The sequence below is a fragment of the Carex rostrata genome, chromosome 2, assembly GCF_964058835.1.
Source record: "Carex rostrata chromosome 2, lpCarRost1.2, whole genome shotgun sequence".
NCBI lineage: Eukaryota > Viridiplantae > Streptophyta > Magnoliopsida > Poales > Cyperaceae > Carex > Carex rostrata.
This window is the reverse complement of record NC_135919.1, coordinates 12673627-12690247: the sequence shown is the minus strand read 5'-3', so window position 1 is coordinate 12690247 and position 16621 is coordinate 12673627. Positions and strand designations below refer to the sequence as shown.

General features: G+C 34.3%; 2 protein-coding genes across 4 annotated transcripts; one reads left to right on the top strand and one right to left on the bottom strand.

Annotated features, from left to right (window-relative positions):
- The first annotated feature begins 1607 nt into the window (after positions 1–1607).
- On the top strand, positions 1608–3868 carry LOC144550213 (transcription factor MYB60-like). The gene is made up of 3 exons (XM_078298530.1): positions 1608–1875; positions 2154–2283; positions 3196–3868. Exons 1-3 carry the CDS (start codon positions 1737–1739, stop codon positions 3638–3640), a joined length of 714 nt encoding a protein of 237 aa, XP_078154656.1. The 5' UTR covers positions 1608–1736; the 3' UTR covers positions 3641–3868.
- A 3724-nt stretch (positions 3869–7592) lies between these two features.
- LOC144575435 (cysteine synthase-like) lies at positions 7593–12826 on the bottom strand. 3 transcript variants are annotated; one of them, XR_013518444.1, is made up of 11 exons: positions 12548–12826; positions 12331–12440; positions 12176–12233; positions 11116–11379; positions 10323–10460; positions 9573–9624; positions 9383–9432; positions 9075–9134; positions 8797–8877; positions 8012–8139; positions 7593–7891 (listed from the first exon to the last, which is right to left on the bottom strand). XR_013518444.1 is itself a non-coding variant. In XM_078325590.1 (11 exons), exons 1-10 carry the CDS (start codon positions 12761–12763, stop codon positions 8080–8082), a joined length of 1089 nt encoding a protein of 362 aa, XP_078181716.1. In that variant the 5' UTR covers positions 12764–12826; the 3' UTR covers positions 7593–7891; positions 8055–8079. The 3 variants fall into 3 exon arrangements, 1 of the variants encoding a protein (XP_078181716.1); XM_078325590.1 differs by having other exon boundaries at positions 8055–8139; XR_013518446.1 differs by having other exon boundaries at positions 7861–7891; positions 7997–8139.
- Positions 12827–16621: the final 3795 nt, after the last annotated feature.

The window sequence follows — 16621 nt, the reverse complement described above, 5'->3', positions numbered from 1 at the left end:
TTCCTCCTAAATCAGGGGGCTGATATTCTTAATGCAAGCCAAGGGTACTTAGTCACCTCTATGGTTTTAATTTTTTTTAATTATGTATATTGAAATTCAATAATTTTATTTTCTTAAAAGTTGATATATAGTTCAGGCCCCTCTATGATTGTTACATGTGTGTTCATAGCTATGGTTAGAATTCAATTTTGTGGTTGTGAAAACTTTGATCAAATTCCAGCTTCCACACATTATAGAATTTAATTTCAACCCCCAATCTAAATGTTTTATTCTGCCTGTCCTAAATAATTATGCTTTGTACTAGTCTAACATATGAAAGTTAGCAGCTGACTTGTAGTAGGCAAAGACTTCAGACAGCCATCTATTTTGAGCATTAAATACAAAGAATAAATTAAATTGTATTTCCTTAAAAATACTAAATAAAAAGAAAAAGCTATATATACGTGATAGAACATCCAAACTACGAAGCAATAAAGAGTGTAGACCAGGCTATAATCTAATAAACTGCTACGATATGCAAGATATATATACACATGTCTAATTTATGCAAAGTAATAGTATATATCTATACATAACATGAATTCATTCAAAGAACTCAATAAATACGCAATGGAATAATCAATAAGAACATGTGCAGTACGTTACCAATACGATGGCGATTGATGTTAACATGCAATTAATTAATAGGGGAAAAGAGTGAGATCTACTCACGTGTAATTACATTTAGTAAAATGCTAATAAACTACCATTCTATATCTAAAGCAAACCTTAATAATTTGCGCATTTATTAAAAGTAATCATACACTTGAATTGGATCAACTGTTCTATTTGATATTTCTCCAGCACGAGAGCTAGCACATATATGTTTCTTGTGCCTCCTACAGTTTGATCCCTTGTGTGGCACATGTCACCCCATTATAGTGACAAAGTCAGGATTAATTTGATAATAATTAGCAAGTTTAAAATCCGTGATTCGGATATAATTAATACAAATGTATTTTGTTTTCTTGTAATGCATATAAATATATCAAACTTTTGAAGTTTTAATAAAGTAAACAAATTATGTAATTGGGTACGTTTGGATGACACAGGAATAACGCTAACCCATAAATAGCTACTATTTCTGGTGAGCTATTCTCAATGTCAGCACGTTTGGATGAAAAAAAAAAGCTATTTTCAACAAAGGAATAGCTCGGGTTAACTGTTATTCCGTTATTCCTATGAAATGTTAGATTAGCAGCTATTCCAAACCCAGAAATAGCTGCTATTCCAAGCTATTCCTTGATTCATCCAAATGCACAGAATAATCAAAAATCTAATTAATTCATCTATTCATCTTGGGAAGGTGTTGAAAACAAATAATTTGTAAATTATTCGCAAATTAATATTGTTACTAATAACCCTGTAGTGTCACTATACCTGACACTCAAATTACTACATGACGATTGCCACAGGAAAATTGCTTTCAATCTTTCTGCCGATTTGCACACAAGAGACAAAAAGGACAATTGAGGAAAACTCGGAGAAATTTATGTGATTATGGTAAGACGTCAGTTAATAGGAAAAAAAAATAGAAGTTAAAACCTCCCAAAAGCGCTATTCTCACTGTGTCACCTGGTTCATCCTATATAAACACATTCACATGTTGATGAAGAGTTCTCAAGTCACAGAAAAAGAAAGCTTCATAATAGAGAGAGAGAGAGAAAGGGAGATCAGAGAAAGAGAGAGAGAGAGAGATGGGAAGACCGCAGTGTCCATGTTGTGAGAAAATTCGCGTGAAGAAAGGGCCATGGACGCCTGAAGAAGATGGCATACTGTTCTCTTACATCCAACAGAATGGGCCCGGGAATTGGAGATCGGTGCCAATAAACACCGGTAAATATTCATCAGTTCTTTGTTTTTATTTGCAACAAATTTTTCTTGGTGAATGTTCATTAACACTTCTTTTCTCATTTTTTTTGGTTCTGAAGTCCCCTAACTTTGTCAGTACTGTCTGCCATGCCAGGCAGATTCAAATACTGTGACAACTTTGATTGAACACTGCTGTGTAATTGTTCAGGATAATAAAGAAATGGTGTAATTTTATTTTGTTTAGTGGATAAGTGATGGTGTTATAAGTATCTCATTTGACACTGAAATTTTTGTGAATGTAGGATTGATGAGGTGCAGTAAAAGCTGTAGACTGAGATGGACTAATTACCTTAGGCCTGGGATTAAACATGGTAACTTTACTCCACGTGAAGAAGGGATTATCATCCATCTTCAGGCTTTACTAGGAAACAGGTATTAATGTCTCACTTTCTTATCATTTGAGATAATAATTAAATTATCCTGCTTAAAAGCGCCGTAATTAATAATTAATCAATGAAGTGAACGATTTGTTTGTTACTTAGCAGCACATGGATATATCATATGAAAATCATATATTTTTACCGATATATATGCTAGTGCTGACAAAGTGACAAAGGCACCTTTTCAGTTTTTCTGGACATTGATAAGGCAATATTAGACTGATTGGTTCTTTATATATATACTTGCATACGTCGCCGCCACCGCGCATTCTATATATAGTAGGCATACATATATATGTGGGCCAAATTACGATATCTTATTATGTAGCATTAGAAAAAAAAAAAAGTAATTTAAACTTATAGCATTAATTGTATATGAAAAGTCTACAAACATATATAGCACAAACGTTGTCAATGACAGTGTGTGTAAAAGGAACGTTTTCATTGGCAGCATTTCACTATGCTGCTTCAATTTTTCTAAGTATTGTTTATTTTAGAGGTAAAACGCTTCTGTAGGGGTTTCTCCTCAGTAGAAAAATATTGTTCACTATGCTATGTTTCGAGATTTTGTTAATTTGTTGTCATAGGTTATAATTAATATTTAGTAAATGCTACAGTTAAAAAAATCGGGCCAAAATTTGTGCTAACTCTATTTGTTCATGTTTAAAAGATGTTTTACTTTCTTCTTGCAATTATTAATTAAGGTGTGACCAAAAGATGTAATTGAAGTTTTGAAGCAACAAGAAAAACATGGTGTCTCATTCTAACTGGCATGCACCAACACTTGCTTTCAGTTTAATTTGACTAAAAATCAATTACATAGTATAGGTTATTATTGATCAATAGTTCTCCATAATATCAAAGATATCTTATTTATATTTTTCATTTATTTTTCTTTATGTAGGTGGGCAGCAATAGCATCTTATCTCCCTCAGAGAACAGATAATGACATAAAGAACTACTGGAACACTCACTTAAAGAAAAAAATAAATAAACAGCAAGCAACAAATAGTAGTAAAATAACCACAAGCGGTTCAAGCACTACTCAGAATGAACTTATAAGTACAGATTTATGTACAAGTACTAATCCGATGGAAGTTAGTTCTGGTTCGCATTCTTCTCCTACAAACTATGCCTCAAGCGCAGAAAATATTTCAAAATTACTAGATGGGTGGATGCGATCGTATTCTAACGATAAACGATTGGAGGATAGGAACAATAGCAGCGTGAACCTGGATCAGTTTGGAGGAATTGAGGTGAAAGTTGATCCAGTGTTGCATGATGAATTTGATTCATTGCTTGATAAATGGTTACTTGATGAAGCACTAGGAGGTCAAAACGAAATATAGTTGTTCTTAGTTATTTACTATATTGTTTTCTGTCAATGAGAAAAATACTTTACAGTTTCCTAATTAATTTTGTACTATGAATTCATTAATTTCTTCTTGTAAAAGAACTATGTTATGAACTAGTACCATGTTTAAGCAAATAGAGCTATTTATCCTCTCTATTTCTGTAATGGATTTGTCATGAGATATTTATTGATTTTCTGATCTGGAACTTAATTTTTTGCTTTACCCAATGTTCTTGTAAAGTGGTTTTTTTCATTGTAGGAATTATCGGTATCGGGATCGGTTCCGGCCGATACCGATACGGGATCGAGGTATCGGCTCAGGATCGGCTCAGGATTGGGGTTTCTTTTTTTTTTCTTTATAATTTGCTACGTGAGACTCGGCTCAGGATCGGATCGGGATCGGCCGATACGGATCGGTATCGGCCGATATTTCCTACTATGGTTTTTTCTTTCATTTTTTTTTATTTATTTATTTTGTGAACATGAGTGGTATATATAAACGTACCACCTAGTTCCTATTAATAGAAACATCCTCTTACACCACAACTACTTGTAAACAAACCACCTTCTCCCAAACACAATCAAACAATAATAAAATTATGAACGAAGCACCTTAGTTCAAAGGAAATGGGATATGCGGCATCGATCGTTCCATTTCCGTTGAGCCACCTACTAGTGACACAGTACTACATGCCATCAATCAAAGCAGCAAAAACCAGAAAATAGTAGAGATGCCAGTCAGTCTATTACAAAATGGTCCTCCAAAAAAAGAACACCTTTCTTAAATATGTTTTCTTCTGCAAAAGCTGCACTTCAAACTGTTGTACACCGTACTTTAGGTCACTAAAAATATCGAATAAAACATAATTTAATGTAATTTAGTAATGCCACAAGAAATTTAGTGTTATTATTAAAATGCATTAATTATTAAAAGGTCCATGTAAAACTATAAGTTTTTGGGTTTGCATGAGAAAGAGAACCTGAGAAATGAATGAACATGCTATATATTTGAGTATTTGACCAGGAACTTGCTGTTTATCAGTGAGTCCTGACTACTAAGGCCAAGAATAATAAGGTAACAGTGAAATAAAAAATGTCAACTTTGCATATTGAAATTGATGGGACCATTTAGTAAGACCAGCTATGGTGAGAGCCCCCATGCCCTTGGAATTATTGGAAGAATTAATCGTGCCATATCTTACCTTTGTGCACATGCACATGCTATTTGAGTAGCAATGAAAAGAAATTATGCATTTTCCAGTTTAATGCTGGTCCTCTTTGGCCTTCTATATTTCTGTTATGGAGTACATAAAGAGGCTAACAAAGGCTGGTCTAATCATTGCCATGCAACAAATAAAGGACCAGCTGGTATTGAACCGAACCTTCCGTTAAGATACATGTCATGTGCTTCGTCTTCAATATTTGCCAATCGGATAAAATATAAATATTATATCAGATTTGTTGGCTTTGGGAGCCCTCGACTTATCTGTTTGACTGAATTTACAAAAACATACATAATTGCATTTTACATTTTTCTTTGAGAATCCGTGCAGATTCATGACAATTGAAGGATCAGTAATTACGTATCAATGATGAATTAATGAAATGCAATACAATATCAAGAATGTAGTCATGAAGCACAAGACACTGGATAGCAAAAATACTAACTCAAGATTAAGGATAATTAATCTGTAAGATTGGTAAAATAAGCTTGAGATTGACTTAAGTGAGGCCTATCGTAGCAACGGTCTAGGAACCGTTGCAACGGAATAAATAAATCCTCTGTAAATCCCGTGACGCATAAAATAGGGTTTAGCGTCACGGAACGCTAACCCTTCCAGAGGATTACCGTTGTTGGAACCGTTGTCAATAGTATCCACCGTTGCCCTCCAAACCTCTCAGATTAACCTACCGTTGCAACGGTTAGCACCACTTTTTTTTTTATCAGCTCTCTATAAATAGAAGCTATACCAAGGTTTGGAGTATTACTCTAGCCACCCCCAACTTCAATATTTCGTATTTACAGATCTAGAAAAAGTCGTTGTTGCTTGTGCACTCAAACTTCAATACACACAATCAATCTCAAGCTTATTCAATCAATCCAACAACTCCTAGAGTGATCCTGCATAATCAAATCAATTACTACTTTGAGCCTTGTTCTCACCTAGCAATCTTGAGCCCTCGCGAATTAGATTGTCTTCCTTTGAGCCTTTAGTGCTCCTGTTCGGTCCCAGAAGATTGTAAGGGCTCATCGGTTCCACCTTGTGATATTTTCTCATTGGGTAAATAAAGGCGCACCATCTCGAATGTTGCGGGCCCCGGAGACGTAGGAGTTAGTGCCAAACTCCATAAACAACTCTCGTGTCAAGTGTCTCTAAACTCTATTATTTACTTTATTTTTAGTTTGTGACAATTATTCCAGTTTCTGCAAAGAATAACATATAGACACGCTAAAACCTTATTAATTAGATAAAAATCTAAAAAGGCCCTATTCAACCCCCCCCCCCCCCCCCCCCCCCCCCTCCTCTTAGTGTCTTTGGGACCAATAGGCAGTTGAGACAAATTTTTAGCATGAGAGTGAATGCTTTTAAATCACCTACAGGCTACAATGGCATGCATGTGCAGGAGTCTGAGCCCTCTGGTGAGAGAGAAACGGAAGAATTTTTTCAAACAAGCATCGCAAAGTGTATTGTTTGATAAATTGTACTGTCTTAGATATTTATCAGTGGATGAATTCGGTTTAAAGGCATTGTAGAATATGTATATTTTATACTTCTAATTAGTAATAGAATAGGAATTTCATAAATGAACTTTTATCAATACAATTGTTGGCTTTGCCAACCTTCAAAAAAAATACAATGGCATGCATGTACTGGATTTTGAACCAACGATTTTCTATATGGAGATCAATATCTTAATCAGATGTGCTAAGTGTACAGATTCAATACAAATAATAAACAAAATTATCAGATCGACTTCTACATTCTAAGGGAATGACAGTAAAACAAACCATCATGAAGCTTGGTTGGTTTTGATTTCAGAATATGTGAAATTGCATTTCACATCTCTGAAAAGAAAAAAAAAAAGAAAAAAAATTTGGAACAACAGAAATATTGGAAAGCTACTGTGTATTCCTGTGGACTTGAGTGTATTTTTGTGCTCAGTTATATGATTATATCATTTGATAAGGTCAAATGTATATCCTAAGCCAGTACACTGTGCTCATGAGCTGGTGATGAAATCGACTTGCATGCAAAAATTTAAGGCTGGGAAAACGCCACATTTTCTAATTGTCACAAGTCTCAAGCAGCTTAATCATCTACAGGTTTTGATAGTGTGACAGCACATGGTCTCCCCTTTAGTATTAAATAAAAAGTAAAGAAAAAATTAGCTACTATTTAAGAAGGGGAAAAAAAATCTAAAGAAAAATTTAGAATGAAAAAAGATAAAGATAGAAAACTTTTCCATCTCGTTCTCTTGGATAATACCTAACCGCAGACATATTTGGTCACTTCAAGACGATATGCATAATAGTATCATCTATTCATATTAAATCCTGATTGAACGCTCTTCGTGATTTGTGTTGATGTTAATGCTTCTAATAGCTGCAGTAATTGTTTTAAAGGAAAATGATTGCCGCTCAAAACAAGCATCACGTTTTTTAGAATTCGTTTGCTGATTTTATTATTCATTAAATTCCTTTTAGTCCTTATCATCGTATCCTTTGAATTATACTCTTTTGGTAAAGTATATCAATATATTAGTGTATCATTCTTTTCTCCCTAGTAAACATTTAATTAGGGCGTGAATTTTTTAAGTTATTGGCAGTAATTTTTTTATTTGTTCTTCTCAATAAATGTTAGAACAGGTCAATATTCCATAATTTCATTTTCCGAAAGATACACAAAAGTACAAAACTATTCTCTAGAGAAAAGAGGAAAAAAAAACAGCTAAAGCATTAAGCCCAAGAAAAATAAATCATCAGTTGAAAACTAGTTCATTACAGCAAGCAATAAAACCAATCTCAGGTACCCGTGATAATATTTTCATCTTGAAAATGATTTCTAAATTTTCAATAAATGGCCTCACCAGTCACCCCTCTTTTGTATTCAATGAGAGCACAAGTTCCCCCTTCCACTTTCCTTCTCACCAGAAAGGCCTGACCCATTCCTATTTAATGCCCCTTAAATAGCCCTCGTTGGGTCCCACAGTACAGAGCATTCATCAAAAGACTTTGATTGACTACCTGATTTTTTTTTCATTACAACAGCATTAGAGAAAATCAAACGGCACATTTTTACCCTAATCTAATAGAAGACGAACAAAAAGAAAGAAACAAATGAGAAACAACCAGATGATTTGGTACCAACAAAAAAAATTGAATGACAGGTTGTTTGGTGTGGAGCTACCTCACAGGTGCTTGTTTAACTTCCTCTATAGGGAGCGAAAAAGGATTGTAGGGATGTATCTCTCTCCATGGCTAGGGAAAATTACCTGCAATTTAATTTTATTTTCTGAAATTCAGATAAGGAATCCGCTTATTTTTCAAGGTTTATAATGTAATTGAGTCACTAAACCACTAACACCTCCCTCCCCCACCCCCTATACCACAAAAAAAAAAAAAGTAAACAGAGAAAAAACAAAATAAGTAATAGAAAAAATCCATTCCAGAAAAGAACAGTGGTTATAATAACGTTTAGAAATAGGCCACCTAATAGTCTAAAGCTGTTGAGACTATTTTTAATTGAATGGAGAAGACTCAAGTCCCACATCCATATAGAACTTTTGAGCTTACATAACCCCCCACCTAAAACTATGAACTGTGTACCACCTCAGAAGTCAAGAACTTAATTGTAACTATATATTTTATTGACAGAATCTGATAATTTTGTTATTAATTTTGAACATTTTAGTAAGATATATTAAACTATTGGACTTGTTGTGCATGTTATTTCTCCTTGTCGAGCAAACTTATGTTTTATTTCATCTTTTGGTGTAAAATCATACAAATAGATTTTTTTTTTTCAGGGAGACTGTTATGACATTCTTAAAAAACTTTTTGCTGTGGCACATCCTTATGACTTCAAAATTTGATACAAGTAAACAAGACATCCCAAAGGGGCTTATTTGAAAGAAAAAAATATTATATACCACAATTAGCTTTTGAGCATTTTCGGGCCTTCTAGCCAGATGGATAGCTGCAGCTGCAGCAGCACCTGATGATGTCCCAACCTAAACATATTATAACATACTTACAAATTAGCAGAAATTCAAGATCAAAAGTAATGCTCTCAAGTCAGCATGACTATACACTAAGAACCTCATTTGACACATCATGTCCATTCGTTCAGACTGATAAAGCAAGGCACCGCTATGAATTAACTGGTATGGTTATTATCATAAAATTAACTAACTGTAAATTAACTTACCCACAATCCTTCCTTGATTGCCAGTGTCCTTCCCATTGCCACAGCTTCAGCTGTGGTTATCTATCAATTCAATAAACATATGAATAAATGAACAAACAAACAAAAGTAAAGATAGGATGGCAATATGAGTAAAAGCCCTTTTATTTGAAAAAAGGTCATTGACAAGATATAACTGGATGGGGCAATTAAGCAACAATGGGGATTGGTCTTAACCTAACCAGAAGCGAACAGTTCATGATTTTATTGAGAGTTGAATAGTTTCTTACATTACATATACTAAAAAAGATACAAAGTTAATTCACACTCACCTTCACAACCTCATCAAGCAATTTGACATCCAACATGCTGGGTACATAAGCTGCTCAATGCCAAGACAGATTATCTTAGGTCAGTAGCATAAATCAAATAATACAGGGTACTTCTCTTGATTCTTTTTAGCATATATGGTATGATTTGAAGTACGATGACCTTCCAAAAAAAAAAAATACAACTAATTACCAGGGTTAGAACCAGATATTGCACTGGTCTCAGCAGGTTCAACTCCAATAACCTAAAATGAATAGATAAATAATATTACCCGTAGTACAATATTAATCATATAAAATGTCACCAGTGACTTGCTATCAGTTTTGTTTGTCATAATCATGGACATGACAGTTATTGCAGGAGTTTAATTGACAGTAAGTGGTACCTACTTGTAGTGAATCTGACCACTCTAATTGATGTCTATATTGGTAATACTACTATATTTGGTACTCTCAATTTTTACTGTAATGTTCTCAGTATAAACTGTTTCAAATGAAAGCATTTAACTAAGAGGGGCACTCAAACCCTAACAGAGTATCAAAATATCAACAAATTACCCAGAAAAAATGAGAAATATATTGTGCACCCATCAAAACATTGGAACTATCACATGTGCCTAACCTTTACCTGTTTATTTGGAAGTAATGACCTACCACTACATCTACTTTTGTCTTTATGAAAGAAATGCTGACAAAGGGGGAACAATGTGGGTTTAATTTCAAGAAGTTGATTAAGTCAAAGTTAGTCAAATAAATAAAATATACAGGTACATCCTTCTGTCTTGCACAGGCATGCATAATATTTCTCGCTTTACTGTGGCAACTGTAAGAATGTGAGATTTCTGAGTGTACATAGGATTAACTCTTTAGTTAGTTGTCCTGTAATATAATGTAAAATATAAATCAGCAGTTGATCAAAACAAGAAGAGTGAAAGATACAAACCTTTATATTATCATTCCTTATTTTCAAATATCTTCCTGTACCAGTTATGGTTCCACCTGTACCAATGCTTGCAACCAAGATGTCAACTTGACCCTTTGTATCGTTCCATATTTCTGGGCCTGTGGTTTCAAAGTGTATCTGTATATTATCGAAATTGTCCTTTTAATTAACTATTTAAAATTAGGAAGGGATTTATTGACAACCACGACAACCAACAATATGGTTATCATAAGTAAAAAAGAAAAAGAAAAGGTGAATAGATATTTTCTCTATAGTATAGATAGGTTGTGGTCGAAATTAAAAAAAAAAAAAAATTGCGGATGTGTAGTGAAAGATTGTGTATCAAAATAAGGTGCAACTTCGGAATTTTTGGGTCACTGATCAAGTTCCGCTAAAACTGAATCGTTAATTTATTTAAACCACTCAATGGATGAATAAATGGTCTTCAAATTGGCACCAAATTTAATACACAACCTATCTAAACCATAAAGAAGACATCTGTAATTTTGATAACGTCCAGTTAGTTTTAACAAATAATGTGTGCTAGCATGCATTCAAATACCTTCTTCATAGAATAAATGCAACCAAAAGAAAAAGAAAAAGAAAAAGGCATTACGAAGTTTAACATTTAGGTTTTATAATGGAAAAGAAACAAGATTTTTCCTCCTCGCATGACCTTTATAATAAAACTCTTTTCCATACGGCAACCCAATCCCTATATATATAATCTAATGAACTCCACCAGATATAAATTTACTGAAGTAGCCAAAGCTCAATTAGCACATGGCAATACCTTAACGTTAGCAGGATTTTCAAACTGCTCAAACATGTATGCATTAGGGGTTTTTTCAACAATCTCCCTTGCTTTATCAACAGCCCCTTGTAAGCCCTTAGCTGAATCAGTTAATACTATATCCGCCCCATATGCACGCAAAATAATACGTCTCTCCACATCAATACAAGCTGGCATGGTGACTATTAGTTTGTAGCCTTTGGCAGCGGCAACAGAGGCTAAGCTCACGCCTCTGTTGCCAGTTGTGGGCTCCACTAGTATCGTCTATATGAAAAGGAAAAAAAAAAAGAGTTATACGGAGAAAATGCCATATCACGCCGCCGCAAAACCTTGAAAGTATCACCTAGACTACTAAAAGTATGAGTCCCCTCTGAAATATCTCAAATTTACAGTTAATCTAAAGCTGGGCCAAATATTTTTCGGTGCCTATTTGGAATGCACAGGGTCAGTATTATTGTGCTTTGAGATTGTGCAGAAGGGGTTTGAACGGTCTGGATTTTCCACAGATCAACTCAAAGTTTGAGATATCTCAGGCGATGCGAATTCTATAAGTATGCCACTACAGAAAATTTGTTATGCCACTACAGAAAATTTGTGTTTCCCCTTCCGGTTTACTTCTTAGTATCAAAGTAAACCCTCTTTCAGCATAATATATCCATATTTGGAAAAGAAGAAACTTTTTAAGAGATTAGAGAAATAACACGTGACAATTACCAAACTACCCATATGTGATATTCAGGTCTAAAATCAAGTGCAGATATTACCATGGTGCACATGATACTATTTTTACCACAGATTATTGTTATTAGTTTAATGTATACACTTTCTTGCATTTTTCTTCTATTTTAGTTTAATTAAAATCCTATGCATACATCATGAATAATGCATCTAGTTTTAGTCAAACAGGAAAACAAGATGTAAAAAAATTGGAACAGTACCCAGTATCAATAATATCAACTTGTATGTACTGGTATTGTCCCCCAGTACAATTAATAAGATGACTCGTGACTACTACCATAGTATTATTATAGTTTATTGTTGTTTATTAAAATGAACTGACCCGTTTAGGAGTAATTTGGTGTTTTTCTTCGGCATCACTTATCATGCTATATACAATCCTGCAAAAGTGTAAAGTAAAAAAAAGCTCAAAAATGTTAAACATGAACAACATAAAGTGAGAGAGAATTTATTAAAATTAACAATTCGAAGGGATACCTATCCTTAACACTTCGGCAAGGCTCCATGGATTCGAGTTTGGCTGCAACATTAGCAACACAACCTTTTACAACTTTGTTGAGATATACCATTGGCGTGTTACCAATCAACTGATCCAAAATAAATGTATTTTCAGTTTTTTCCCAGATAAATTAAAATACCACTTTTTCTAACGGTGCAACAAAATGAATTGACAAATGTGAGGAAACAGTTCAACCTGGGTGACATCATCGGCAATATTGACCGCCTGGACCTCTTCCATGCTTTCCAAAGAGACAGCTCTTGCCGCGATGGAGGTTCTTTTTCTTCGCGAGATGGCACCGTCAATGGCGATTCTCACAAAGGTCGGAGTAAGTGGGAGAGGGGAGCGAGTCGGATTCGGATGGGGAACGAAGGACGGAGAGGGAAGAAGAAAAGGCGAGCGAGTCGCCATGGCTAGAGGGTTTTAGCGTGGGTTTAGACTCCAGAACAAAATGAGAAAGTGAGATGAGACTGAGGTCTGAGGATAAGAGCAACGGTAGTGAGTATGCTAATGGATCGGGTTTGGGTCAGGGCAACATATCTGGAGGCCCAAATTTCCCGAGTCTTTACACCGAGTTTTTTTTTTTTTTTTTTAATAATCAAAACTTTAATTTCTAGAAATTTTTAAAAGACAAATGTACTGACCAAATCCGTTCTTATATATGTTATTTGACACAATTAGGGGGAAAAAAAAATCTGAGTTCTGTACTCCGCAACACAGGGAAATCTGTTATATTAATTTTCGAGTTCTATTTTATTTGTGGGAGTTTCTAGTTACTTTTCATATTTAATTTTCCTATCATCTTTAAAGAAAATAATACGAATTTGGTGCAAACTGTCTACAATTGTCTTTATGTACGTGATTTTTAGATTACCTTTGCATATGTATAAACTTACACTCTCCTAATCTCTTTATTTTGTTATATAATGCTCAGGAATTTAAAATGCTTCCCGATGCAAGTGCTAAATTATAACATATGAATTTAAAAAATTTCCTTTGGACACTAATGTCATGCCCTATCAAGTTAGTGACAGAGTTAGAGGAAGAAACAGAGGAAGAGGCAGGTGCAGTAGCACTGTAGCAGTGCTCCAAGCACAAGAAGATACAATTTCTTATGCTTGGTACAAGACTTCTGAATGCTTTGCTTGATTGACTGTTGCTGCTTGGTCATTTATGGACTAATGTTTTAGCTTATTAGTAGAATGGTTGTTATTTTTAAGCTATGATAGCTTTTGGGATGTAAATCTTTTAGGTTAGTTGATGCTAAGCTGATTGTGTTTGTTTTGCAAGGTTCTAAATAGCGTTTATAGCGGTATAGCGGGGAGATCAAAAAACAAAGCTTTAGCAAATAGCGCAGCTACAGCGAAAGCTATCATAAATAGCGTTTTTTATTTCAAAAATTATATTTTATATTGAGATGGGCTACGGTAAGTTGCGAAGTAAAACGACTATTTTACTTCACGCTCATATTTTGCGATTTGAAAGTCCAAACGACCGATTCGAACCGCTCAACATGATCTCCATATAGAAATGTGCTTGGAGACCAAATTTTACATTTTTTAGAATTTGTTTACTATTTATTAAGCAATTTTGAAAATCATTGATCCAGTGGTCTATAAATTTTTAATGTTTTTTACTGTTCACAGCAAAACAGTAGTTTTCAAAATTGCTTAATAAATAGTAAAAAAAAATGTAAAATTTGGTATCCAAGCACATTTCAATATGGAGATCACATCTTGTTGGGGTTTTACGGTGCTATAACCAAAACCCGTTTAGGCTTAAGCTGCGGAATGACCGTAGAACAAAAATTTCTACAGCCAACTTAAGCTCAGGATTAAACGGGGTATGTCAGGAAACTTTCCAAGGCAGTCCACCTTCAGTATTCCTTTGACATCAAAACCCAATTTAATCTTTTTTACAGATCTACTCCATGATTGATTTCTAAAACTTTAATCTACTTACCAATTAAATAGATTAATATAGCATATTTATACCTTGTTTCCAAATCACAGTTGGAATGCAGACCGAGCGAGTAGAGCCTCACCAAGGAAGGAATCGACTCGGAGTATCACACGTGTGATACCTCTATCGGTTATCCACCAGGACTAACCGGAGAGCGGTTTATTTCTTCTGCCAGAAATACCGTAAACCGCGGAATTATGCAAAAACACTATTCACAAGGAAAAAGACGAAAACCCGTAAACATGAATTTTCGGTTGCTCAGTTTCATCAATATGCAAAACTGACATACCGCGAAATTCAGTAAAACACTATTCATCGATCCCGTAAATATACTTCACAACAACTCGCAAGATTATACGTCAACTACGTATAACTTTTTTTTCTCAACCGAAACACTATTTGGGAGAGAAACCGAGAAAGAGAGAAAATACCGATTCGTTTCGACACGAAATGGTATGAGTGAATTAGTGATTTTTCTCTCTACCCCTCCACCCCTATTTATAGGGTTTAGGGTCGGTTGCCAAAAGGACGAATCTGGATATGCCATTTACAAGATATGCCATTGAATGGATAAGGATGACATGTCATGTGGATAAGATCGATGACGTGTCATCTGGATAGGATCGATGACATGTCATGCGGATAATGACGAATCTAAAAAGACCCGAATGCCCTCGGACCGAATACAAATAATATTCGTATAATTATTCTGAACAATTATATATATTTTTCTTGCGGTTGTTATTTTGGTAATTTATACAACGTGTCTTGCACATTTATAAATTAACCGGTTAACTTTTATACAACGTGTCACACACGTTTATAAATTAACCAATGTTTTTGCTTGTTATTTTTACATAACATTTATAATTTAATTATAACACGTATAATTAATTATAACCATCTTACTATTGATCATAACCAATTTATAATCAATCACAATAAGATTCTCCGATTAACTCCTATATGGTGTGACCCAATAGGATATGTGTTATGTTGGTAAATAGAGTTAAAACTGTTTTAACTTCTATAATCATGAGCGGCATCTGGCAACACATCATGACCATCCAATTGCACAGATGATGCTGTACTGTACAATATCACGATCCAGTAAACAATTTACTTGTGTCTGTTCTTCTGTCTCATAGCTATCAGATCAGTTCCAAGGTAGATGTGTGTCATCCTTGCTAACTGTATATTTTCTTGATCTTGAGTAGATTATCAAATATAATTACTCTTGTAATTATACCGCATGCAGATAATCTAACTCTACCAAGGGGCCCAGTGATGCTATAGCTCGTATAGAGATACGAGGGACAAATAGTATTCTTGGTAAACTATCACTTCCTCAGCTAAGCTATACATATGGAAAAACTACTGTTATAACTGCTTTTTACGGACAGGGGTGGATAACAATCACACATACATATTTTTCAGTGGGAACGATAAATACCTCATACTGTAGAACGTGAAACTGAATGAAAACATAAATGACACGAACACAATTCTATTTAATGTTGCATTCGGGGTCTATCAAATATCATGTTCCTAGAACATGTATCTATGTGATTAAAATGACATCTTGTGTCAGGTGGTTTGTAAAACTTAACCATCTTTTAATCCACATACTAACCTTATCGCAGTAATTAGTGTTCCTACTAATTACCTTGGTCAGTGACCTTTTAAGAGTATATATCATCTATATTATGGAGTTTCACAATTTCAGTCATGAACTCGAAATGATCCATAAATTCAATAATACTCAAGGCAACAAAATGATATATAAATAAACATTCAATTCATGAACAAAACTTTATGATAATTTATCGTATTATTGACTTCTAGATTATTACAAACTAACACATCTAACGGTTCGAATCGGTCGTTTGGACTTTCAAAATAAAAATACAGCGTGAAGTAGACACGCGTTTTACTTCGCAACTCACCGTAGCTCATCTCTTTTATATTTCTACTAATAGTAAACATGTCTCATCAAGAAAAAAAATACCAAATTGATTAAGAAGTTCTAATATTCATATTGAACCAATACAAAGTTCAAATTGTCATTCAAAATATCTATAATTAAAAAACTATCGATATATTCAAAATATACCACTACCATATATTAATGCATGATACAAAATTTAATTGATATAGTGGTATAGCCCGCACATGTTTCATTGTATTGATATAGCTTGATAAAGTAAAAAAATTTCATCTGGACATTAAGGCTCATTAAAATTGCAAAATTATAAGCCATGTAGCATAGCGGGCTGCTATTGTCACTACGCGCTACACGCTATAGTG

Coding starts and splice junctions, on each gene's coding strand:
- LOC144575435 (XM_078325590.1), bottom strand. CDS start 12,763: ATGGCGACTCGCTCGCCTTTTCTTCTTCCCTCTCCGTCCTTCGTTCCC. Junction 11,380..12,175: donor ACCAAATTACTCCTAAACGG/GTCAGTTCATTT, acceptor CTTTTCATATAG/ACGATACTAGTGGAGCCCAC. Junction 9,135..9,382: donor TGCTTGATGAGGTTGTGAAG/GTGAGTGTGAAT, acceptor TTGAATTGATAG/ATAACCACAGCTGAAGCTGT.
- LOC144550213 (XM_078298530.1), top strand. CDS start 1,737: ATGGGAAGACCGCAGTGTCCATGTTGTGAGAAAATTCGCGTGAAGAAA. Junction 1,876..2,153: donor ATCGGTGCCAATAAACACCG/GTAAATATTCAT, acceptor TTGTGAATGTAG/GATTGATGAGGTGCAGTAAA. Junction 2,284..3,195: donor CAGGCTTTACTAGGAAACAG/GTATTAATGTCT, acceptor TTCTTTATGTAG/GTGGGCAGCAATAGCATCTT.